We start from the raw sequence: 27,266 nt of genomic DNA on the forward strand, positions 1-27,266 counted from the left end.
ATTTATCCCCGAATCTAGCGATAAACTCAAATACATACAACTCAATTAGCTCTCAACTGAATAATCCATTCTGACTAAAATAAATGAGTTGGTTCTATCAACATGATCTCAAAGCTTCAAATCAATTCTTACTTCTTGTTATCAAAGAAATCCAGACATAAAATCTATCATGATTTCGTCATAATACCAATCAAAAGTTACAACAACTGTATTAATCCATACGAAATATAACATCCCGTTTTAACTTGTTGACATAATTCAAGATCATCAAAATAACGAGAACTAATATGTGATGTTAAGCTCGATCTTCCACCGTCTATACTTTTATCATTATTTATCCCTTCATTAAAGCTATAAATTGGATACATAATGAAACTATTTCAATTATTAAAATTGAAGCATCGAACCATACTGAAGCCACAATCATCAGATAAGTTAGAGGTATTATTTAGTTCCTTCCTAGAAAACCTTCTTTCAGACTGACCACAGTGCTCTAATAAGATAGACGCTACAACCGTATAGCTAAAACAATCCCTCAAGTACCAATATTGCATCCTAAAATGAATGAGAAGAAAAAGAAAAACCCAATATAATTTTAGCAACAACAAGTGTAGTAACATGACCTCTATAATGCTGAGATCTATATCAATATGCTCCTATAATCCAACCAAGAATTATAATCGCAACAGATGTAATTACCTCCGGCCAATGTATATCCTTTACAGATAAACCATGTTTGATAGAATAAGTAATAAAAACAATAAGAAAGCCGAGATAAAGAAGTCCAAGGTGTAAAGCTTTATTGAATTTCCAAGAATATAACCCTTTTCTATACTGTCAAAATATGCAATTTATGAACCTTCCGAACTTACTCATCCACATCAAGCTATTTTTATTTAAGACCATGCGGCATAATAAGAACATATTGATTGTTAAATAGATTGATGCTTAAATCCAACAGAAGAATATCATTCATACGCACTGGAACAAACTATGGCATAAACAACATAAATTTCATATACATAGAGTAGAGCAATCACCAGTAGAAATAGAAAAATAATTACCCATGAGTTTACCAATGAGTCCTCTACCGAAACATAACTGAATAGAACATCAAAGGAAAATAGAGGAATGTCGATCATTAATTAGTCAGACTAAAGAATACTTCTGCCTAACATTATGATTAGCCAACATTCCCATATAATAAGAATCACATCTGAAGATAAACAATCACATATGCCTCTAAAGATAAAAGAGCACATAGAATACCCAGAGGAGATCATTGAAAGATACTCGACCATAATCGTTTATAATTTGAACACTATTCCACTAACTACCAAAAGTCATCAGTGATCCACATCATCCTATTCCACTAAAATAATCAATTCAGAAGAAATCACAGCTAACCCATTCTTTAGATGCCATAGCAGTTAAAGTCGATTACCAGTGAATAATTTCTTCTTTTAACAACGGTGTTGCACATCCCAAATAATCTTCAGTAAAACCTAATATTTACTAGCTAACCCTTAGCTCTGGCCGCATTATTATTCATTCAACCACTAAAAGTGGTCAAGACAACCTTACCACTTGAACCTAATTATTCTTCCATTTAACATAAATCATTAAATCAAAATTTATCATTACTCTATATATTATTCGTAAATATTAAATACTAATATTTACGAACTTACACGTTGGATTTCTGGCCTCAAAACCACTATTCTAACACTACATAGAAATGGGCTATTACATATGACCTTATAAACATTAATAAATCAAATTTCTAATCCAATCATAACTCCTAAGAGTTCATTGATCATTCAGTCACAAGATCCTATCATACTTTACAAGTTTGAGATGTGTATATATATGTGTAGACAAAACCAATCATTCACATATAACATTCTATCCCACTTTTCCCAAGCTCAAAATTTTATTCTAAATTTGAACTTGGAGTGTGTAGGCACAAACAAATCACTAACTATTTCCTATACGAATTCAAAATTATCATGAATGCATACCTGAAACATTGTTATTCTTTTATTTATTCTAAATATTTGAAACACAGGGAATAGTTCATATGGTACTTCACTTAATCATACTATTAACCTTCAACTTCAATTTCTATTCAAAATCATACAAGAATCTATATTGTTACTTACCTGAGTCTCAAAGACGGATAACTCTTAATGTTAGACTCATATATCTACATGTTATATGTTCAAAGGTATATTCACCATATTAAACTTATTGGTAGTCTTATTCAAAACTTTAACAATGAGATAAAATAGGATTATATTGAGTGAATAGATTTAAATCAAAGAAATCAAGGATATCATATGAGGGTAACACACACATGACGAGGTCATTGGACAATGCAGTTAGATGAATTACTTTTGTAAAGAGTATAGAATAAAGAGTTTTCAATCATGGTACTTCTTGTGGACTGACTCCATGATTAAGTAATTGTGAATTATCAGAATGATGCTTCTGGACATAATTGCAATCACTAGAGCCTAATTATATATGTCCAATTTGTCCTACCGCTAGCTCAACACAAGCTCGATTAGACTACATTTGAATAAGCAGAAAATTCTACGACTTTGGGAATAATTTAATTGAGTCTATTTATTCGATGTGGAATTAAATTAAGCTGTCGTAAGAATTTTTCAACTAGAGAATTTGATTAAAGAATTTTATTGAAAAATTAATTTGGACAATCTAAGTGATTTTTGGAAAAATTAATTTCGATCAAGTAAAATTAAATTAATCAAATCAATTAAAGTTAATATGATATTTTTGGAAGTTAATTTTCAAGCCAGACAATTGGCCTAATGGATAATTAAACTTAAAAATTGGATCTAAGATTGTAAAGCGGGCCTGGAGCCTAAACCCGAGACTGAGACCCAAAAACTGGTTGAATCAGACCCAATATGTGAACCGGGTCGACGGTCTAAGCAGTGGCTAGACCAGACCAGTCGGGTCGTCATTGACCCGAACTGAACTGGCTCCGAGTGCCATAAGGGTGTCGCACCTGCACTACCGGACGTGGCAGTGCCGGTGGCTATGACAGCAGCGTCTCGGTGGTCGGCAGCGATTGGTCTTCTGTGGTTGAGCAGTGGAAGAGTTACACTTCTACTGGGACTCTACCAAAGAATTTGATTTCAGATTAATTATTCCAAAAATAATATTATTTTAATAGTTTAATATTAAATTTAATTTAATAATAGTATTTTATTAATTTAATATTGAAGTGATTATCTTAATATTAAATTTAATTTATTGTTTATCTTGTAGATAAATATTATATTATTTTAATAAGATTTAATATTAAATTTATTATATTAATCTAATATTAAAGTGATTAAGTGTAATGATAGTTGAACTCTTTAAACTCTCTCTATATAAAGAGAGTATTAGGTCATTATTTACATACACTTGAATTCAAGAGAAAATTCTAGAGAGAAAATTCTCTGAAGAGATTATTCTAGAAAATTTCTAGAGATTTTTTTTCTGATTTACAACTTGACCCAAAAGTTTAGAGAAATTGTAAAATTACCCCACTGGTAATTTTTGTGAAAAAATTTCTAATTCGAAGCGAGCCCACACTTGGCAGACGTGAGCTGGAAGATAGCAGAAAAAACTACTCGGTCAAAGCGCTCATCTTAGACGAATCGAAAAGGTATAATTTTGATTAAGTGTTTATTACTTTAGATATCACAACAAAGATCTTATTTTGGAAAGTTTTTTAAAACTCTAATTTTTCCTTAAATTTATTTTCCGTTACGTTTTCCAAACCCATTTTACCAACACTAACACCACCATTGGGTCACGAGCCACGGATTAAAGCCCATGACCATTGCACACAGAACATCCCTGCTAGCACTAGAAAGAACATAGGGTTTCCCCCTTATTTATTGGTTAAATTTTTCCCATTTAGTTATCTTTAGCATACATTTTAGCATTTTCAGTTTAGTAAATTGCATTTTATAACTCAATGAATCCTAACCTATTTATCCTTAATTTTGCTATCTTTCTGCATTAATGTCGCTACATGAGTTAATTCCAAATTGCGTCTAGAATTGTCAACGCACCTGACAGCTATCTGGATAAAAACTAAAATTGTGTCAGCTATCCAGTCTGGTATAACCAACCTGTATGTATAAGGGCAGAATAATTTTGAGGAAAGGGCATATGTACTGTTGGATGAGGACATAAAAGGTGGACGTGAGAAGAAAAAGAGGGATTTTTTTCGGATCATCATCTTCATCATCCTACCTTAAAGCTTGCAGCCATGGCAGCTTAAGCCTTTCACGGGTGAGCCAATGTGAAAATCAGATGCAGACTAGCTTCTGACGAGGAGACCTAAGTGCAAAACAAGAGAGAATAGAGAGATTCAGTCGAGTTATTTAGGGATAGTATTCTCCACTCAATTCTTTCTTATTTTTTTCTAAATGCTGGTTATTATTCTCTATTTTCTGTTTGTATGGAAATACACATGAATTCTTGCTTAAATGTTATCTTATTCAATCTTGCTTTTATTGTTTAATCTTGGGGTTTGAATTTTTTTAATACGGAAGTGTTAGTGCAGCCACTGACACTAGAAAGTGCAATGACAATTTGAGCCAACAAGCATTACAATAGAAGTTGAGTGAGGATTAGAGGAATTTAATCCACTTGTTCTTTATAGTGACATATTTCCATCATCGGAAGGTGAGGTTAGTATGCATGTTTTAAGTCTCAGATTAATTAGAGGAGTGACACTGGGTAAGATATACATTGAATTTTATTACCTCGATAATCACCTATCGTTTTATACCTTGTGAGCACTTAGTATTCTGCTGAAGATTCATGTTGGGGATCCTATTTTATCATTATCATATTATATGTTATTGTTTTCAAGTTCTTGCATCGATAACTATTCTCACAATTTATCTCGTTTCTATCTAGTTATTGCACCGACATTAATAGACAAAAGACAACCATCACTGTGGAATCGATATCCAACAGACTCACATTTGTCTACTATACTTGCATCGACAGTGTAGCTTTCACATTATTGCTATCACGTTAAACAGCCGATAATTCCCATGGAGCTTAACTAATAAAATAGGGTTTATTTGACCTACTTGAACTGGCCCGACTCGTGGAACATATGGAGAAGTCCATCTATTTAAAGCCTTGGTTGCCAATGAAACACTCTAGTAAAACTAGAGTTACTAGGGTAATTAATGTAAATTCTAAGGGATAAAGATGTATAGAGTTTAAATCCCTTGGGACTCTCATATTGTAGATAGACACAAATCTTGATCGTCAAAGTAACTCAATTCGTATCATTGGATTTGAGGGAACTCAACTATAAATAGAGGTCTTCCCCCCTCAATTGTAATCACTCAGTTGTAAACCACAAAAGTAATAGATTAATTTTGAGAGAATTTACTCAAACACTTGGTGTCGTTATTTTTTTGTAGATTTTTGTTTGTTCGTAGCTTCTTTTTTTCTTTCAAGTTTACTTCAAATTTAGTTTGGTGCCTTAGAAAATTTCTACAAAAATTCTCATCTCTCGAGAGTAGGTTGACTTAGGCAAGATTTGAACCCAAGAAATCTCCTAAGGCCGCGCGGTTTGTTAGACTAAATTTCTAGCCCCGTGATAGTTAGTATTTGAGCTAGTGTTTAAAGGCATCGATTGAGATGAAGAAATGGGGAGATGAACATAATGTCTCGATAGGGACTCATAGGAGGTCCAAGAAAAATAACATATCGAGGGATATGTTGTCAACTTTAGAAGATCGAGTGGCCAATCTCAAGGTATCCATGGGTGGTGTGAAGGAAACACTTGAGCTAGTTGAAGGGCACACCAATAAGTTAGACTCGATAAGAGTGCAGGTTTGAGACTATGTGGCAAAGGCTCTAAGTTTAAGTTGGGATGCAATGAGAAAGACCCTCAATGTAACATCCCAAAAATCGAGTTAGAAGAAATTGGGTTTTGAAACCAAGAGTGGTTATCCCTCAACTTTGATTTTAGATTTTGGAAATCTTGACAAAGAAATTGATCTGCTTTAGTGATTAAGTGTTCTGGTTATATGCGTGACATTTTGGGTTCGAATCTTGTTTCTTGAAAGTTTTCTTGATCATCTAGCATAAGTTCTATTTCCTATCAACTTATAACAAGAATGAGCTTGCTGCCTCGTGGGGTAGTTTTGGTTGGTTTTAACTTAACCAATTCTCTCAACTTCTTTTTTGGCTTGTTACATTCATTTTATCATTTTTGTTTTACCTATCGTCTCTGTGTTTTCTCTTTTTACTTGTCAATTCTTCCCCCGATGATTTTTCGTTACATCATTGAGACATCTATCCTTCTAACTCCTTGTGTTGTTCATCTATAATCAGTCGTGTAACTATTCTCTATCAAGTTCCTACATGAGTTTGTAATTAGACGAGGTTGAAATTCGTCTCTGTGACGAAAACATTGACTTACGTAATTTTGTGTTAGGTGAAGGTCTCGAGTTTAACGTTCTATTGACGATATAAGGTCTGTGAAATTGTAGTTCGATTATCGATAAGTGCGCAGTCTAATTTAGAGTTTTGCGTCGAAGTTCTTCAACATAACTTCGATTTTGGATGCTAATCTTAGCATTGTAATGTTGTTTAGGGACTAGAATTTATCCTTATTGCATCGAATCCATATCAGGTGAGTATCAAAAATCCCTTCTTCTTCAAATTTTATTCGTCAGAAAATGGGACTGTCGACACCACACGACCATGTGTCGGGCCGTGTGGTAGGTTATGAGAGCCATATGGCTATGTCGCAAGCCGTGTACCTTACTGTTCACAAAAATTGAAAGCACATGGGTATGTGCCAAGACCATGTGTGGATTATGAGATGCGCAGGGTTCACATGGGCTCGTGACACAAGCGTATATCCAGGCTGTGTAACTTAGTATTTACGATTAGGACTACACGGGTATGTGTCAGGTCACATTGCATACACGGGCAAGCACACGGGTGTGTGCCAGATCGTGTGGAATCACACGGGCCAACTTTCTAGGCCGTGTGAAGCCACACAAGTATATGAACCAATATTTAGAATTTTTTCTCTCGAGCTACAAACGTCATTTGAAACGAATGCAAGCCTACTATAGGGCCCTTACAATCTGAATTAGATTATATGACTTGATATCTGATGATTTGTGATGAACAACTTGGGAATTGTACGTATGTCTACTATGCTGAACCTAAGTACGTAAGATTTGTCAGAACATAGTGTGTTATTGTATACTGTATACGAATTAATGTGATATCTGAATATGTTAAATTGATTGGCACTGATTCTGATCTATAACCATGCATGTGACTTCTTGGAAAATATGATATTATTTGTTAAGTTTCAATAAATCTACTTTATAACGCATAAACTCTCATGCCTAGTAACTCTGTTACTGTATGATAGCATGACTTACACGCTTATCACTCTGCTTCTGTATATGCATTCCATGACACATTGCATGGGACATGGGATGATGTAAAATAAGGAAGTTTCTAGTAGTTTGATTATCTGCATTATCTGGTGGTCTATCCACATTTCTGTTCTAGTAGCTTGGCTGCAATTTAATGGCTTGACCACATGTATCTGATCTAGCAATTTTAACTGCAAAATTCTGGTGGCATTGTCCATAATTATCTGTTGGTATAATTTAGCTGGATGAACTTTGGGGGAACTCTATTTTGGTGTGTAGCGGAGTTAGGTAGGATATTTTCTGATAAATTTGAATTCTAATCTGTTTGAAAAATACCGCATCTGCATAACACACATCATCTGCGTAGTTCAGTTCTGTTCTGTTCTGCTCTGTTCTCCTCTACTCTATTATGTTCTGTTATGTTATGTTATGCTCTATTTTTCTCTGATCTACTCTATTCTATTTTGTTCTGTCCTGTTATGTTTTGCTCTTCTCTACTCTGTTATGTTTTGCTATGTTCTATTCTGCTCTGCTCTGTTCTATTTTGTTCTACTCTGTTCTGTTATGTCCTGTTCTGTTATGTTATGTTCTGTCCTATTCTGGATTGATTGTGTGGTTCTGTTATATTACACTTGCTGTTAAGTTCAATATGTTTACTCCGATTTATATATTGTGTTTTATTAACTATAGTTGACATTGGTTATACACTGGGCTTTATAGCTCACCTTTTGGTTTTATCTTTGTGTTTTCAGGTAAGTCTCTAACTTAGGACCGGACGGCAGGTGGGAGCTCGGATTGTTTTGAAATAATGTAAAAGTGCTTTTGATCTTTTGGGTTTGTAGTCTGCTTCTTATATCGTCTTGGTTTTTGCTAAATTCGTCAGTAGTTTTTAATTTTTAACGCGGAATTATAAAACTACTCAAGTCGACAAAACGAATTTTGGTTTTCAATGTTAAAATCTGAAAAGATTTTCTGCCACAAATCAAGTAAAGTTTTTAATTTTTTTGGATAATTGTTAAAATCAATTTTCAATACGTTGGTGTAACTCGTCTAGATTCAGCTTAAACTTTTAGGCCAGGTTTGGAGTGTTACATTTAGTGGTATCAGAGTTAGGTTTGTAAAACTCGAGTTGTGGTTTTCGGGTTCAAAACTCTTCTTAAAATTTTTTTTAAGTAAATGAAACTTCTGATTGACTTCAAGATTTGAGGTTTTTAAAAAGTGTATGTTCAAATTTTGATTATTTTCGAGTCTGTAAACAAAGAATCTGATACATCAACACTGATCTGTAAGTATCTCTATCTTAGCTATGTTAAATGAGCTAACACATACTGTAGTGTTTGGTTACTCTGTTCTACCTAAAACTGTAGAAATTCTGTGAAAACCTCTGCTAAAACTTTAGACCTAATATTGTTGATAAACCTAAGTTAACTTATAGAATCTTTGAAACTGTAGATTAGTATAATAAGTATAAGTAGCCTTAACCGTCGAGCGACTTGAGTCGAGTCCTCTTCTTGGGGTAATGAGCCTAATCTTAAAATTTATGAATCTGTAAGGATGCTCAAATCTGAGAGTGGTAATTGAAAAATGTGGGGCATTGAAGTGCCTGGGTTGTGTTCAGTGATTCAAAAGGGTTTATTAGACTCAATTTGAATCTGTGGGCCAAAAGTCCAGGATGAAACAATTCCAACTATGAAGAGAGTGCGAGTGCTATTGATTTGAACCCGCGACCGAATAATCAATAGCAATTCCTGAGAGGTGTTTTTGTAATAATCAGCTCTACTGAAAAAAAGTCGTTGGAAATACTGTTTATTTTGTATTAAATTTAAGTTGCGTAGTGACAGCGTGGTAGTCTGTATGAATAGGAACAATATAGATTTTGTGGTTTAGAAACTGATGAGACTGTGGAAATTTTGAGGACAAAATCCTTTTAAGGGGGAAAGAGTTGTAACATCTCAAAAATTAGGTTAGAAGAAATTGGATTTTGAAACCCAGAGTGGTCATCCCTCGAATTTGTGTTTAGGTTTTGGAAATTTTGACAAGGAATTTGATTTGGTCAGTGGTTAATTCTGGGTTCGAATCTTGCTTCTCGAAATTTTTTTCTTTTTATCAAACCCGTATTCTTGATCATCTGGAATAAGTTCTATTTTCGATCAACTGATGACAAGAATGAGCTTGCCGGTTCACTGGCTAAGCATCCATCTACTCTCTTGTATTGTGATCGAGTCTCTACGAAAGCAATATGGAAATGTTTTTATTCTGTTGCCTTATGGGGTAGTTTTGGGTGGTTTTAAATTAACCAATTCTCTCAACTTCCTTTTTGGCTTGTTACATTCATTTTATCCTTTTTGTTTTTACTATCATCTCTGTGTTTTCTCTTTTTACTTGTCAATTCTTCCACCGACGATTTTTCATTGAATCTTTGAGACATATGTCCTTCTAACTCCTTGCGCTCTTCATCTGTAATCAGTTGTGTAAGTATTCTCTGTCAAGTTCCTACATGAGTTTGTTATTAGACGAGGTTGTAATTCGTCTCTGTAATGAAAATGTTGACTTACATAAGTTTGTGTTAGGAAAAGGTCTCGAGTTTAACGTTCTCTCGATGACATAAGGTCTACGAAATTGTAGTTTCATTATAGGTAAGTACACAGTCTGATTTGGAGTTGTGCGTTGAAGTTCTTTGACATAACTTCAGTTTTAGATGCTAATCTTAGCGATTGATTTCGAATAAGCCGTCTGATCTGTTATTGTAATATTATTTAGGGACGGGAATTTATCTTTATTACATCAGATCCGTATCAGGTGGGTATCAAAAATCCCTTCTTTTTCAAATTTTATTCGTCAGAAAACAAGACTTTCGACGCCATACGGCCGTGTACCAAGCCGTGTGGTAGACCGTGTAACTTACTGTTCACAAAAATTAGAGGCACACAGGCGTGTACCAAGACCATGTGTAGATTATGAGATGTGCAGGGTTGGCCAGTGACACGAGCACATGTCTAGGCCGTGTAACTCATTATTTTTTAATTAAGATCACACATACATATGTCAAGCCGCGTGGGACACACAAGTGTGTGCCAGACCGTGTGGAATCACACGGGCCAACTTTCCAGGCCGTGTGAAGCCACACAAGCATATGAACCAATATTTGGAATTTTTTCTCTCGGGCCACAAACGTCATTCGAAACAAATGCAGGCCTACTATAAGGTCCTTACAATCTGAATTAGATTATATTACTTGATATCTGATGATCTGTGATGAACAATTTAGGAACTGTACGTATGTTTACTGTGTTGAACTTAAGTACCTAAGATTTGTCAGAACATAATGTGTTATTTTATAATGTATGCGAATTATTCAGGTAGGATTTGTATTCTGTTAAGTTTGTTGGTACACCTTTACGTGAACTCTCATGCCTACTAACTCTGTTACTGTACGATAGCATGACTTACACACTTATCACGCTGCTTCTGTATATGCAAGCCATGACACATTGCATGGGACATGGGATGATGTGAAATAAGGAAGTTTCTAGCTGTTTGATTATCTGCATTATCTAGTGGTCTATCCACATTTCTATTATGGCAGCTTGGCTGCAATTTAATGGCTTGACCACATGTATCTGATCTAGCAATTTTAACTGCAAAATTCTGGTGGTATTGTCCACAATTATCTGTTGGTATGATTTGGCTGGACGAACTTTGGAGGAACTCTATTTTGGTGTGTAGCGGAGTTGGGTAGGATATTTTCTGATAAATCTGAATCCTAATCTGTTTGAAAAATACCGCATCTGCATAACACACATCCTCTGCGTAGTTCTGTTCAGTTCTGTTATGTTATGCTCTTTTTTGCTCTGATCTACTCTATTCTGTTATGTTCTGTTATGTTTTGTTATGTTTTGCTCTGTTATGTTTTACTTTGTTTTGTTCTGCTCTACTCTATTCTATTTTGTTCTACTCTATCCTGTCCTGTTATGTTCTGTTTTGTCATGTTTTGGCTAAGTTGTATGGTTATGTTATATTACACTTGTTATTAAGTTCGATGTGTTTACTCTGATTTATATACTGTGTTTTGTTAACTATAGTTGAAGTTGGTTATACACTGGGCTTTATAGCTCACCTTTTGGTTTTATCTTTATGTGTTCAGGTAAGTCTCTAACTTAAGACCGGACAGCAGGTGGGAGCTCGGACTATTTTACAATAATTTAAAAGTGCTTTTAATCTTTTAGGTTTATAGTCTATTTCTGAGCTCGTCTTGGTTTTTGCTAAATTCATCAGTAGTTGATAATTTTTAACGTGAAACTATATAACCACTCAAATCGATAAAACGAATTTTGATTTTCAATGTTAATCTCTCAAAAGATTTTCTACCACAAATCAAGTAAAGTTTTGAATGTTTTCTGGATAATTGCTGAAATCAGTTTTCAATACTTTGGTGTAACTCGTCCAGATTCGGCTTAAACTTCTAAGTTGTGTTTGGGGTGTTACACTCAATGATATCATGGATGATCAGACTAAGAAGCTAACAGAAAAGAATTGTGCTCTCGAAGCTATGGTAATGGCTTTAAATGAATAGGTGGCAGAACTCAAGAAGGAGCTCACTATTTGTAAAGTTGCTCTGGGTAATGGGATGTTGGTTTCGGGACCGAAGCAACACGAATGTTCCCAAGCCAAAAGAGTTTGAGGGGACGAGGTTTACTAGAGATGTGGATAATTTTATCTAAGAGTGGAACAATACTTCCATGCGATAGGCATCGAGGACGATGCCACTAAGGTAAACATTATTGTTGTCTATTTTATCGATATTGTTCTTTTATGGTTGCGTCTTAGGTTCACAGATGAGAGACAAGATGGGACGACGATTGAGATTTGGGAGGAGTTCTAAAATGAGCTGAAAAATTAAATTTCCTTGACAAGATTAATGCTTTGTTAATTTCTTTTGCCTTCTACATTTGTATCTTGGATGCTCAACAACAACAATGCATTGTGCTGGTGAGTCGAGACATGAGGGGTGGAACCAAGGTATTGTTGGCAATCCAGCTAGCCAAGAATGTTTTGAGTGGTAGGACTATTGACTTGGTAGATCGGAGTGCTAAGGAAACCCCCTTGGAAATGCTAAAGGGGTAACAAACCGATATGAAATTTGTTGAATTATCAGTGTGGCTACCACCTACAAGAGGTGGGTTGTGCATCAAACTTTAGGGGAAATGTGGTGATGCAAACTAGACAATGAGATAGAGTAAATGCTACGAGCAAGGTACATTTCAAACACATATCTAGTGTTTTACATTATGACTTACCATTAGTTTGGCAAAGACACAAGGGTCCTTTCAAAGTTATGAAGAGGGTAAGCCAAGGGGTTTACAAACCAGAGTTAGCAATAATACTCAAGGTTAACATGGTGTTCAATGTGAGTGGGTCAAAGTCTTTTCATATGGATCAAGAGGATCCCAATCGAGGCAAGTCACAATAGGGGGAAGTAAGAGCAGTGGCCTCTTACGATCGAGATGTATAAGTAAGAAATATAGTTCGAGTTAGGTGACGACAGAGACATAAGCTGAGGCAAATGTTCCAAGGAGCGGAACTACTTGACGGAGAGACTAGTTGGGAATCAACTGAAGCATCAAGATCATTTTGAGATGAGTCAAACTAATGGCATTCCGAAGACGCGACGAAGGAGTCGTGAGAATGGGTGGGAGAGAATGTCACGGGTTGTGGATCAAAGTCCGTGACCATTGCGCACAGAATATCCCATGAAGGTCAACTAATTAAATGAGGCTCATTTGACTCGCTTGAATTAGCCCGAGTCGTGGAACATACGAAGAAACCCATCTACTTGAAACCTTGGTGTCCTAGTAAAGCACTCCAATAAAACTAGAGTTATCAGAGTAATTAATGTAAATCCTAAAGGATAAAGATGTATAAAGTTCAAATCCCTTAGGACTCTTATCTTGTAGATAGACACATATCTTGACCATCGATGTAACTCAATTTGTATCGTTGGATTTGGGGGAGATCAACTATAAATAGAGGTCTTCCCCCCATTTGTAATCACTCAGTTGTAAACCTTCAAAGTAATAGATTACTTTTGAGAGCATTTACTCAAACATTTGGTGTGCGCTATTTTTTATGGCTTTTTTATTCATTCGTAGCTTCTTTTGTTTCCACTTTGCTTTGGTGTCTTAAAGAATTTCTGCAAGAATTCTCATCTCTCAAGAGTAGGCTGACTTAAACAAGATTTGAACCCAAAAAATTGCCTAAGGCTACACAGTTTGCCGAGCTAAAGTTTTAATCTCGTAACATTTGCATGAACTTGAATCTTTAACAACCAATTCTCTAAGTTTTTCAACAATAGAAATCTACACCAAAACATATTAATTCACTAATCTAATGCTAGGGTATTATTACTCTAGGTTATAAACTAATTTTCCATAAAATTTCAATTAAGAAATTATGCTTTACCTTAGAGATTTAAATCGGCAATAGGAGACGAAATGAGATCAATTCTTTCGTTTTTCTTCTTAATTGATTGTAAAAGGGATGAAGGGAAAATATGTTCTCTCTCCCCTCCGACTAACATATTTAACTAGGTTTTTATTAACTAAAATTTATAATAAAATAAATTAATGGCTATTAAGCCTCAACATTAAGCAATGGTGGGATCCAACGATTTTCAAGGCTGTTGGCCACTTTCCCCTTGTTATTTTATTTAGGGTTAATTGCAAGGATCTATCTCAAGGCTTCAATTAAAACTTTTCCTTTAACTCACTTTGCAATTCAGTCCATGTATAAATTATAAAAACTTAATTTATTTAATTACTATTTGGTTTTATTTGTTATTCACACATTTGATTTACTGACTTTTCGGTTTAAAATTTTAAACTGTTTAGTTTTCAAGAATTCAACCTTTAATTGAGTCTTCCGACACTGATTAAAATCGGGTCGTTATATATATTTTTATTTAATTTTTTCACATAATGTCATATTATTCATGTGTATTTAAAGATTTGAAAAAAAATTCCGCATGTCAAATTTTTATTAGTTTATTTAGCAATTCACAAACAGTATTAATACCAAATACTATAATAAAAAGAAACATATTGATTGTTAGGTACCAATCCACATTAGATCTTTTTTAAGTACACATTGGACATTTTATGAAAATAGAAATATCACAAAAAAACACATATTAATAATTCATGTACCAAATTAGATATTTTAAAATACAAGTACCATATTAAACATTTTATAAATGTACGAATATCAACATTTCATTTCCAATAAATAACAAATGGTAGTAATATTTATGTTTTTTAAAAAGAAAACCTCTCCTCTAAATTTAACCCTACTTTTCGCAAATTAATTTAGCAAGATTTCTGTGACTGGAAAAAGCCAATTATATGTCTAAAAGCTGTTCTAATCTGTCTGATTATTCCCAAATCATCGAAACTTTTGCTGCAAATCAACACTATAGAGTTGACCCTTTCTTTTGGCTTTTGTTAATCATTTTGTGTCTAAGAACTTTCCAACACACTTCTTTTATTTTTCCGTGTAATTATGGGTTATTTCCAAAATGATGATCAAATGGCGTTTGGTTCACGTTAGACAAATCACCATAAATGAATCATATCTTTAATTATTATACCCTTGTTAATATTGGAATAATATAAATTCCAAAAAAAATAAATAAAGAGTTAGAAGAATTATTTTTTATAAGATTGAAGTGATCTTGATGTTAACTTTCTTTTTTTAAAAATATTACATATATATATATCCATGAAAGGTTATAGTTCATTTCCGAATATATGCCGAAAAAGAATTTTTGATATGAAAAATGGTTGGGTGAATTTTGTTTTAAGATTTTCTGCCTTCTCTTATATAAGTAATCAGCTTTTGGTATTGGGGTGAGTGACAAATCATATAAAAAATTGTAAGGTCAATTGACTCAGAAGAAATTTTATTTTATGAAAAAATAAAAATAGAATAATCTTTCTCTATTCATTAAAATTCAAAATTTTCTATTTCTTTTATTTTTATTCAACATTATCACTAAAAACAGAATTTTTACAAGGTGAACATTCAAATAAGTTTCTCTAATTTGATAACACAATTATTCCTTCTACTTTTTTTTAACTTTATTCAGTAATCTCTAAAAAAAATTAATATAGTAGTTTTGCTTTTCATAGATTATGATTTATATGTAATATTCAAGCTCGATGATTGAATGATTTTGAAATATTGATTTTGTATGAAAGTACTAACATCTTGACTGGATAATAATTCACGATAAGACACGTGGCAAGCCTAAAAGATGCCTAAACAATAAGCCTACCATTAGTAAGTCGAGAGGTCACCTATGAACTTGCCCTCTCGTAAGAACTATCTGGACAACGGGTGGCCTAATCTTCATTGGGAACATAGAGTCGTTTGGTCATCAAACATCACGTGGGCTCAACTGTTTTATCTTATTAAAATCAAAATAAATGACAAGATTTGTCTTGTTAGAGACATCCTCGTCCCATCAAAGACACCCCTCCCACGAGCTCTATAATGATGGCTAGATGGCAAGTCTAACACCATATAGCACGGGACCCCTGCCTATAAATACCCTAAGAGCAATGAAGAAAATATCAACTCTTCAAGAATAATTAGCCTACTCTCTCTTTACTCAACCTGCAAACTCTCTCCAACTTCATTCTCCATAACCTCCGGCTCTCCACCCTGACTATCTCAACAACCATTCTCCTCTCTTCTATACCCTTCCCTTGTTGAGCATTGTATCAATAAAGGTTGATTAATACAAACCCTTGAAGAAATTAGGATTAATTATTTTTATAATCTTAAACTTAACATTTTTGTTTAGAAATTACTGTTGCTAGTGTGATTATTGTGAATATTGTATTTGTATTTAATTTTGCTAGTGTGATTATTGTGAATATTGTATTTGTATTCAATTTTATGTTTAACATTGTGATTCTCATGACACAAAAATAAAATAAAATTGTATAAAGCAAATCAACGAATAAGAAAATTGAACACAAAACGCTTAGGACAATGTAAAGGATATATCGAGTTTCATCGCACAATAGTCCATTTCTTTGTATTGCTTTTTAGGGCCTAGTAGAGGTCATTGTCTTGGGCGAGTTTAATCTAAGATAATATCAATTGGACATCTTTAAATGGATAGAAGAATTTTCTTAAAATGATGTTTACAAATTTCACATACTTAGATTTGTTGTTCCCTCAAGAGAAGTAAAACAAGGCGAAGAATAATAATTTTTTGCCCATACCTTAGTATTAACCTTGAGACTTGTGCAAATGAAATGGTTTCCCACCCAGCTTCAAATAATGGTCATTTTTCCAAACCATTCTAACTCATTGCTTTCGAGTACAAAGTCTCTAATTTATACTAATGTCCCCGATCGAGCTAGAATGTACAAGTAGATTAGGCTCCAAGGTCCCTCCCTGTCAAAAGATATTCGAACCACATCCACTGGGCAAGGGTTTGTTTTGTTATAACTAATTTCATTCTTGACCTTTCAAATAATCAAGTGGTTTTTATTTTTGTAAACAAAAATTAATATTTTTTTGTTGTAAAGTTTATTGCTTAAATTTATTTTTTCTAAATTTTTAATGGAAATGGAGGAATATTTTACAACAAAGTCACTTATGAAATAAAGGAAGAATAACAAGAAAAAACTAAAATAGCCCAAGTGAGATACAATTGTGAATATTTTTCTTTAATAGAAATAAAATAAAAAATTACATTTATATGGGTTTAAACCAAAGTATTAGATTTAATATTAGAAAAATTTCTGAAAAAAAATATTTTTATATTTATATTAGTTTCAAGGTCAATTCATCTACGGTGACAAATTTTTGTTTCCATCATTTTTACTTTTACAAAACATTTGTAGTGAAAAAAGCGAAAACAATTTTTTTATTACTTTTTTAATTTTCACATATTTTTTTTTCAAAAACCATTTAAAAAATTTCAATCAAATATGTTCTTTTTCAATGTTTTTTTCTATTTTTTTAAAAAGGAAATTAACTTATGTTTTCTACAACCAAATGGGGCCTAAATTTCCAACTTTTCCCCTACTCGAGGTATTTTTTTTTTTTGAAACATGTGTCCCTCGGTTCAATCCGGCACATCTCCGAACTCGGGTATGAAGATATGGCTCTCAAAATACATGAAAGACATAAGAAAAACGAATATATATTAAAAATATGTATGGACACTCATACCCCAATCCGATCGGCAAAGCTAGGAAGGAGGGGCCTAGGATTCATGAGAAGCACGTTGAGGAATAGCCCCCACAAAGGAAAATGGAAAGGAAACCAAAGACCTGCTTTCATGATTGCAAAACAAAAGAAAGCAAAGTCTGCAAAAATAAAATAAACCCATGGCACCAAACCATCATCTAGAAATTTGGTTCATAAAGTAAACATATATATATGTATGTATAATCATTTGGTGTGAAAGCCTAGCAGCGTGAGGCATTTTAGGAGATGGGAAGAACAGGGGCAAGGTTGCCAGGTTTCTGTCTAAACAGGATTAGGCCTCATGTTAGAGTGAAGTCTCCTCCAATTCAAGCCAAGCCTAATCTGGATTCTTCTAAAACTGATCAAAAGGATGAAATTAGTGGCAAAGTTGGGGAAGATAAATCCAGAAATGGAGAAAAAACTGGGTTTTTAATTGGAAGGAAAATCATGATCGTGGTTGATTCCAGCATCGAAGCAAAGGGAGCTTTACAGTGGGCACTTTCTCACACCGTTCAGTGTCACGACACTCTTGTTCTTCTTCATGTCACAAAGCCTTCAAAACAAGGTGCCAAACTGATCCCTTTTTTTTTTATTCCTTTTATGCTAAACATCAAAAAATGTTTTGATTTTACCTTGAATTACTCCGAATATAAGGAGATAAACTGATAACTGGAAAATACAGTGCCAAATACAAATGAAGATCATGACAAGAACAGAGCCCCAAGGGCATGTGAACCTGTTTACTCCCTCCAAAACATGAGCAAGCAGAAGAGACCCGAGGTAGGTTGCGACATAATGAATGCTATAATAATCAGTCAAGTACTAGTTGGATTTTTTTACCTATATATATATATTTGTTATTTTGCCAGTTAACATCAAATTCTAATTAATTTTGATATGAAATATTACCAGCAAAACAAATTAAAACAGTTCCTATAATCATGCTAGTCTTGTTCTGTTCACAAAGGCATACAGTTAATTATGGGTTTGGAGTGTTAGGTTGAAGTAGAGGTGGCAGTGGTGGAGGGGAAAGAGAAAGGTCTAACAATAGTGGAAGAAGCTAAAAAACAAGGAGTGGCACTTCTGGTTTTGGGACAGAAAAAGAAGTCGATGACATGGCGTCTGGTAATGATGTGGGCTGGCAGTCGAATGACAGGTGGAGTAGTGGAATACTGTATCCAAAATGCTACCTGCATGGCTGTTGCAGTCAGAAGGAAAAGCAAAAAGCTTGGAGGTTATTTGATCACCACTAAACGCCACAAGGATTTCTGGCTCTTGGCTTGAAAACTAAACTGCTGCTTCATTTTTTATTATTATTGGAATATATCTTTCTAATTTCATTGGTTGTATATAATATTATTTTGAAATTCTGTTAATTCATAGTTATTTAAAGATATGTGTCTTAAAGCTGTCATGTAAATAAAAGTATATTGACAAAAGGAGAAGGGGGGCCTTTGGTGTGGGCGGAAAAAGTTGGTGTTGTGTAATTTATTCATGGCCACGGAAATTATGGGTAAAGGGAAAGACAATTGAGTCCCTTTACAACTTCAAGGTTTGCCCGATTGGGGAAAAATCCATCATCCATTTCAGTTGTAAAATTAAGTTTAGTTTTTATAATAAATTTGGAACCTTCTCGAATTACCAACATTTGTTGGCTTCAACCTTTCAACTTCTTGTTTATTTGGTTAACAATGAATGCTTTCAATCTGATTAAAATGCCAAATTTTGTGGGATATACCGTCATGTTTCTATGCACCAAATCAACCCATTATGCTTGAATCTTAATTTCTTCACAATGATGAAATTGGATAAAAAGTTTTCCCAAAGAAATGCATAAAATAAGTGTATATCTTTTACTTATCTCCAGATATACCTGGTCGCCGGATGACTACGAGCTTGACCAGCGTAAACCATTCGTGTATTCCATATGGAATTACCGGATAGTTGCAAATTCGTCAGTTGTCCTACATGTAAAAATCCATCTAAATATAATACTAAACCAACAAAATATATGGACTTTTACATATATGTATGACATTATGTGGTTAACATGGGAGAGCCAAAATTTCTTGCAGTAGGTTTATATGTTTTTTTGCAGATTTTCTGAATATTACACATCAAAAACGAACTAGAAGAAAATACACTAAAAGGCCAAAGGTAGAAAAAGATTATATAACCTGTTGTAAATGATCCATGGTTCTCAGTGGCCTAGCGAAATCGAAATAATATGTTCCTTCTGACTTCCTGTGGAATAAGGATTGTCTTCCTCTACAAAACCTATTAAAAGTGTGACTTTGAGGTTGAGCATTTGAAATATGACGCATTTACTCTGTTCTAAAGCCAGTAGCCTGTAAGTTGGTTGTTCTTTAGCTGCTTCCGCTTAGTAGTCGTAGAGATAGTTTAGATATAAAAGCTGATTGTAAACGGAGCCCTTCACCGGCGGCTAATCGGAATTGTTGATCGATTTTCAAGCGACGATTTTGATGGCGAGGAATGAGGAGATCAGCAAGAGAAACAATGGCGGCAATGGTACTGGGGGGAACATGGTAGAGAGTAAAATATCCATTTTATTTTATTTTACTTTCTTTATTTTAGTCAATGGTGGTAGTCAACGGGAGAGAGAAAAAGAAGAAATATAATATAATATTTAAAAAGATAGTAGCTATTAACTGATAATTTGTATAACTATTTTAATTAGAGTGATTAAAGTGATAAAAAAAAGTTTAAAATAATTAAAATATGACAAACCTTGTTTTAGAATAATCATTAGCATAATTTACCCTATTTTTAATGTAATATTTGTTATGATAATTTTAACTTAATATTATTATTGTGTCATTTGTTTTTCTAATTAAAACAAAAGAAAATCAATAATAGAATTATCTTTTTCACGTATCAAATTTATTTGAACAAAAAAAACATGTAAATTTTTTTATTAATTTAATTAATCGCCCAAATTAATTAAAATAATTTTGATCAGTTAAAAAATTTTGAAAAAATTTCAATGATGGCCAGCCTTTTATTGGAACAGCGACCCATTTGATCATGCATTGCTTAAAATGAACATCAAAGACATAAAGGCAACAGATTCCACAGCAATTGTCTTCTCTATCTTTCCTATCACCCTTATTTAGAGCCAATTCTTCGTTACTTAAAAAAAACACTTTTGATTCTAAAAATATTTTTGAAAAAAAAACTATTAAAAACAAACTATTTTTAGCTGAAATTTTTAACTTTTCAAAAATACTTCTGAAAATAAGCTGAAAAGAAAAAACTAAAAATTTTAACTTTGCCTCTCCTAAAAACACTTTTGGTGCTTAATTACTTTTTCACCCCTCCAATAACATAATATTTTTCTTTTTTTCTTGATGCTTAATTACAATTGTATTAAAAACATTAATTAAAAATAAAAAAAATATTTTTTAAAATATTAATTACAAATATTTAATGGTTATATTTAAATATTTAAAATATAATTTATATATTCTAATTAAATTTTATAAATAATTAATATTTATTAATTAAAAATATTTACAATTTATATTTTATATATTAAAATATTAACAAGTTATTAATTTTTTTATATTATTACTAAAATATAATAATATTAACTAATTTAAATATTATTTAAATATATATTTGTTACTTGATAATAACATATTTAAAATGAACATTTTATTTTTCAAAAGCACTTTTTAACAGCAATGCTAAACACTCAAATTTTAAATCAAACTTTTCAAAAGTACTTTTCCACAGCACTTTTCAAAAACACTTTTCAAAAGCTTCAAAATGCTTTTCAAAAGCAATGAAATAGATAGAGCCTTCTATAAAGAATTGGTCCTTTGTTCCTTAAACATGGAGCATGCACTTTACCTAAGCAAAGAAAGATTGAAGATTCCCACACCATTGGACTCAACATACATCCCACTCACCAATCCGTCGAAGTCGTAAAGGCGTACAAAATTTACCAAAAAAATAGTTAAATAATATGGTAACAAAATATCAGGTGAAATGGCAGAGATTAAAAACAGTCCCAAGTTTGATTCTTGGTCCCTTTTTCAGAAAACAAAAATGATACCAAAGCAGACTTAAATTATGGCTTACTACTGAACCACTCATGGTCAAACAAATCTATGTTGCTCCAACTCTTATATTTTCAAAGGTACCCTAACGCATATTCCAATATGAGTAAGGATTCCAATTCTCAACTCAAAATAAAAAAATAAAAAAAATATTAGGAAAAAATGAATGTGTAACACTGAAAAGTGCTTTTAAATTTTTTTTATAAAAATTATTTTTGATAAATTTAACACCATCAGAAAAATAGTTTAAAAAAATAAAATATCCATTTTAAATATGATATTTTAAATTCTTTAACGAAAACAATAAAATAATTTCAACCAAAAGCAAAACGCTTGGTTTGAGTTAAAATCTCAGCCTAAAAAGAAGCTCCTTGATTACCATTACTTTTGGTCTGGTTGAAAAACAAAATAAAAACAAATGTAACAAAACTGAAGCATCTGTAGCAGGTTTGCACTAATTATATACAAGCAAGTACTCTTAACTCATGCTGTAGGAGATGCCGTATACTTTTAAAATGAAAAGATGCATATGATATGAAACTATCACAAAGTTAATCTAGGATAAATGGTCGAGCAGTGGAAGCTAACACAATGATCTCCCCTGTAATGCAAAGTCCAGGGAATACAGCAACAGCTTTTGATGCAACCTGTTCTACATTATAGTAAAGATTAAACACAGCAGTCAAGTTCACAATCCTCCTAAAACCCAAATATTATGCACGACACAGTTGGGAAACAATTAATCAGAGAGAACTACAATCCCAAAGTGCGGTATAAAATATACCCAGATGGTCCAGACGTATAGCTATGATACCTTTGCAAGTATTTACATCTGCTTTACAATTTTGACCAGTCCATCTGATAAGAACTGGCAAAAAATTTCTAATATACGGAATAACACAAAAATGTGAAATCCTAGCTGCATATGAAACAACAAAAATTGCATTGTAGGATCAATTTTTGAACCTGTGTTAGCATTCAGTGACATGAAGTCGCTAAAAGTTTCTCCTTCATGCGAGAAATAAGCTTAAACTTTTCCTCCGCCTCAACCTGCTGGCGAATATCAGTTTGAGATGCTCGGTCAGGATGAAATCTTAGCAAGGCTCTTTTATAAGCTGCATGAATCTGTGAAAGGCCATCAATCTGTCAGTGAACAACCTAAAATTTTAAGATAGCCATAGAAGTATACAAATTGTAATCTCCTCACGGCCACACAGAGCAGGAACCATAACCAGAAGTTAATGAAACAACAGCGTGTTTGTTATTTAACTGATGTAACAAGATAGGGGCAGAGAACCTAATTTGATAACATTGGATACTGAGAGAAAAAGGTATCCGAATCAATCGAACCCTTCTGAGGATTCACTCAAAATAACTATACTTGTTCCGATTTCACTCACCTCATTGGACAAGGGATAAGAACCACCACCTACAGGGATTCCCAAGCTACGAAGCAATGAGGCCATATCAATGCATGATATTTCCAATTTACTAAGCTCCTTCCTTACTTCCATTCTTAGTTGTTCCTTTATGTTCATATTTTCCTCATCCTAAAGTAGAAACCATTTAACAGATTAAGACATAACTAATCAAATATAAAGCCAAAAAGTAAGTACAAGCAATATGTAAAACGGGGATAAGAAAAATTATAGATAGATATCTCTACCTTCTTTTGTGTCTCTCTCATTTCCTCCAGACGTTGCTTTTGCCGTCTCTCCATATCCAATACACGCATACTTTCAGCTTTTTTCCTTTTTCGCAATCTTTGAGCCTCTTCAGCCTGCAAAAGAAGTTAGATACATGTGAAGCAACAAGTTCAATCAAATATTCCATTTACTGCAAAAAAAATATTCACCAACAAAAATGAATTATATTTCATGTAACATAAAAAATAATTCCATGTAAAAAGAAACACCTTCCAAATCAATGTTTTCAAAACTAGGTTTAAGTTGACCTAGCCATTGGCAGAACTAATTTGTAGTCCAACTTCATCAAGTTTAGACGCTAAAATAACACAAAATAACCAAATATAAAACTATTAATAAGACCAGTATTAGCTATCCAGAAAAGAGAAATTTTTTTTAACAAATTAATTGTGGATAACACACAACACAACTAAAATGTATACAAATTAACCTGAGTTAACAGTACAGTGGATGACAAAAGGACCACAAAGGAAACTGCTTTTGAAGTTAAAGAGTTGATGAGGAAGATGTGATTGCATCGACACACTTTTTGACAACTAAAAGATCAGACCACCATATAAAAGACTTGTGGTAGAATGCAGATTACCTCATCTTCAAGCAAGTTTTAAAATGATTAATTATTTGTTCCCTAAAATCCTAGCAATAAACTGAGAGAACAGCCAAAAGAGAGAACGAAAAGTTTAAGTGCCAAACCTGAATTTTTAACTCTCGCTGCCTAGATGCCCATTCTTCTTCCACAGCTCGCTTGTATTGATCTGTCTGTTTGAGCTTTTCTCGGTCAATAATCATATCCTTTTCACAAGAAACTATGGCATCATGTAATGCATCACTTTCATCACATTTTTCACTGTTGGGCATAGAATTAATTTTTGATTGCTCGGCTATTGAAAAAGATTGCTGAATTCGAGTTTCGTCATTCTGAGAACTGTCCCCATCACAATAAATCTTACTACTGGTTACTGGAATTCCATCTAATGGAGTCTTAACAGAAGTGGATTCATCAAAAAGAGTTCCAACTTCAACGTCAACAGGATTCATATCATTTTCAACCTGTTTTTCTTCTGATGATTTAGGACTTGACATCAATGGTTCTTTGGATTGTAGCTTCTCCTTTTCATTCGCAACTGTATTTTCATGTTGCAAATCACTTTGGCATGGGTCAAATTTTGAGGGTGCCCGAGAAAACTCTTGATTTCTATCCCTTGAAAGAGGAACTTCCATAAATCTTTCTCTTCCAAATATAACATCAGCCTCAATACGAGAAAACTGAGCTTCAGCAGTTGGCCTATATTTTGACTGTGAAAAGTTTTCATGACCAACTTTCTTCTCAGATCCTACAAAAGGCCTTTCTGTCCTATCGAGACAAGTATCATCAAAGTAACTATCACTATTAGTCTCAAAGGCAGGAGACTTTTGTTTCTGAATATTTGAATCACTTGAACCAGAGAATGCAGAGGTTCCAGCATATTGCTGACTCCTATTTTCTCCAACTCCAGGAGTACCATTACGTGATACTGAGGCACTCGTCTGATCCTCTGAACCAGATTGACCGTTTCTAACATTATATCGTTTTCTCTGGAAAGCTTTCTCCCACTGTTCTTTAAGTTTTCCAATAGAACCTTCAATAACTTCACAATCAGAACAATCACTTTCAGATGAGCTATCCTCAGAGTCAGGACTTAAACCAAAACGTTTTCCACAAGGAGTCTTCCCAGCATATGTTTTCTTGCACTTTGATAGTTTGAATGCAGGTTTCTTTTCCCTGATGAACGAGCAGTCATCGTCATCATCTAATCCTGTAGATTTCTTCATGAAGTTAGGTGCAGGACAACTTTTTCTTGAGGAGGCATCACTGTCCAAGTCACCAGCAGGTTCAACACAAATTTCGGGATCATCTATTTTATCAGTTTCATCATCATCGATGCTAATTACACTGGGAGAAAAGAAATGCTTGCCTCCCTTTGATCCACTAGAACGTTGTAAATTTTCCTCCACAGACTCAGGAGCATCGATGATGACGACATTCTCAAATCTATCACCATCAACGTCAATGAAAACAACATTCTCAAATTTCCCTTTTGAGTTGCATCTTCTCAGCAGGTTCTTCCAGGCTTCTTTCCCTCTCATTTTACTTTTTCCTTCCTGCATACACAAATGCATAACATATCTGGGATTAACAGTATTACAACAACTGCAACAGAAAATATGCAATAATCTCACATCGAACTTTCATGATCATACAACGCCCACTTTCTTAAGCTTATGAAAATGAAAATATTAAAATATAGATTGAGAATGTTACGATCCTAAGCAACATTTATTTAGCGTTTTATGATAAGAAACATAGCCGACAACCGTTAACACAACAAAGCTTTTTGAGCAAGCGCCTAAGAATTAAAACCTTGTCCCCAATAAAATCCTCAATGAAGCAGACCGCAACATTCAAGCGCATAATCTAATAAACAAAGCGATTGAGAAGTAATAGTTAAAATTTTAGAAGCTCGAAACACAGAAACATAGCTGAGGACATAAAGATTAACTGAACTAAAAATAGAAACAAAACAAGCGAATTCAAATAACCTAACATGCATAAGTTGACTAAATTCACAAACGAAATCCACGATAGATAAACCCTAATTCCAGTCAGCATTACACAAAATTGAAGAGAAGTCATAAAATATAAGCATATCCAGGATATAACTACGATTTAAGAAAGTGCGAAAAAGAATTGAAAGATCAAATTACTAAAAATGCAACGACACCGAACCTACCTTAATCGAAGCGATCGAGAAGGAAACAGATAGAAAGGAGGGGGGATTTAAAGGGAAAAAGAGGCGATGGATTTATTGGGAGAAATAAAGAGTGAGAGCATTGACGAAACTGGGACGTTAGGGTTTTCGATAAATCGTGGTGAACGCTTTCGATTTTGAACCAAAAAACTGTTAAACTCTGAAACAGGGAAATTCGTTTTGTCAAATTAAATAAATAAAGAATGGAAGATAATTTTGAAGAAAGAAATAATTAAAAATTAAAATGATAAGAATCTTGTTTGGTACGCCGAGAGGAAGAAAACTGACAATTACTCCCCTTTTTTGAAATTTTGATATAAAAATGTTTTGAGTTTTTATTATATGAAAAAACTAAAGCATCAGGTTTATATTTAAAAGATTAGTGGAAAAATATATTTACTTGTTTACGTCATCCAGTTCAATTACTTTTATCGAGAATAATGAAATTTATTTTTTTAAATTTTACATATTTTCATTTTTTAAAATTATTTTTAGAATTTTCATTTCTTTTAATATTTATCATCTTCTAAAGAACTGAAAAAACATTGTTTATTAAAAATTTTAAATATCTCTAATTTTTTTAAAATCGTATCGGATAATTAAATTAATTTAAATTAATTTCATCTTTTTCCGAACTTAGCTTAAATATATTCGATTTATTTTATTTTAAAAAATAATATCTCTTATATTAAAGTTATTAATTAAAGAATAACATTTAATTTAGAATTTAAATCCTAATAATTTTAGTCAATTTTTATACTAAAAGTATTCGAATTAAATTGCAGTTTAATTTTTCTAAATAAAATTTTATTAACCTTAAATCTGATTTATTCAAATGATTCATTTAAAAATAGAATAAATATTAAATTTATACATGAACTTTAGATTAGTGTACAATCTGACATATGAATTTTGATTTGATTATATCTACTAAACTTGAATTGGGGTTTATAAATGTACATATAAAAT

The 27,266-nt window shown here is 33.1% G+C and overlaps 2 protein-coding genes across 2 annotated transcripts; one reads left to right on the forward strand and one right to left on the reverse strand.

Moving 5' to 3' along the window:
• Window positions 1–17,731: 17,731 nt before the first annotated feature.
• LOC107903922 (universal stress protein PHOS32) lies at window positions 17,732–19,358 on the forward strand. Its single transcript, XM_016830130.2, has 3 exons — window positions 17,732–18,285; window positions 18,403–18,500; window positions 18,720–19,358. Exons 1-3 carry the CDS (start codon window positions 17,967–17,969, stop codon window positions 19,002–19,004), a joined length of 702 nt encoding a protein of 233 aa, XP_016685619.2. The 5' UTR covers window positions 17,732–17,966; the 3' UTR covers window positions 19,005–19,358.
• A 3,079-nt stretch (window positions 19,359–22,437) lies between these two features.
• Window positions 22,438–26,698, reverse strand: LOC107903921 (uncharacterized). The gene is made up of 5 exons (XM_016830129.2): window positions 26,280–26,698; window positions 24,202–25,650; window positions 23,469–23,582; window positions 23,203–23,352; window positions 22,438–22,927 (listed from the first exon to the last, which is right to left on the reverse strand). Exons 2-5 carry the CDS (start codon window positions 25,633–25,635, stop codon window positions 22,781–22,783), a joined length of 1,845 nt encoding a protein of 614 aa, XP_016685618.2. The 5' UTR covers window positions 25,636–25,650; window positions 26,280–26,698; the 3' UTR covers window positions 22,438–22,780.
• Window positions 26,699–27,266: the final 568 nt, after the last annotated feature.

This window comes from Gossypium hirsutum, chromosome D05, assembly GCF_007990345.1.
Source record: "Gossypium hirsutum isolate 1008001.06 chromosome D05, Gossypium_hirsutum_v2.1, whole genome shotgun sequence".
NCBI classification, from domain to species: domain Eukaryota; kingdom Viridiplantae; phylum Streptophyta; class Magnoliopsida; order Malvales; family Malvaceae; genus Gossypium; species Gossypium hirsutum.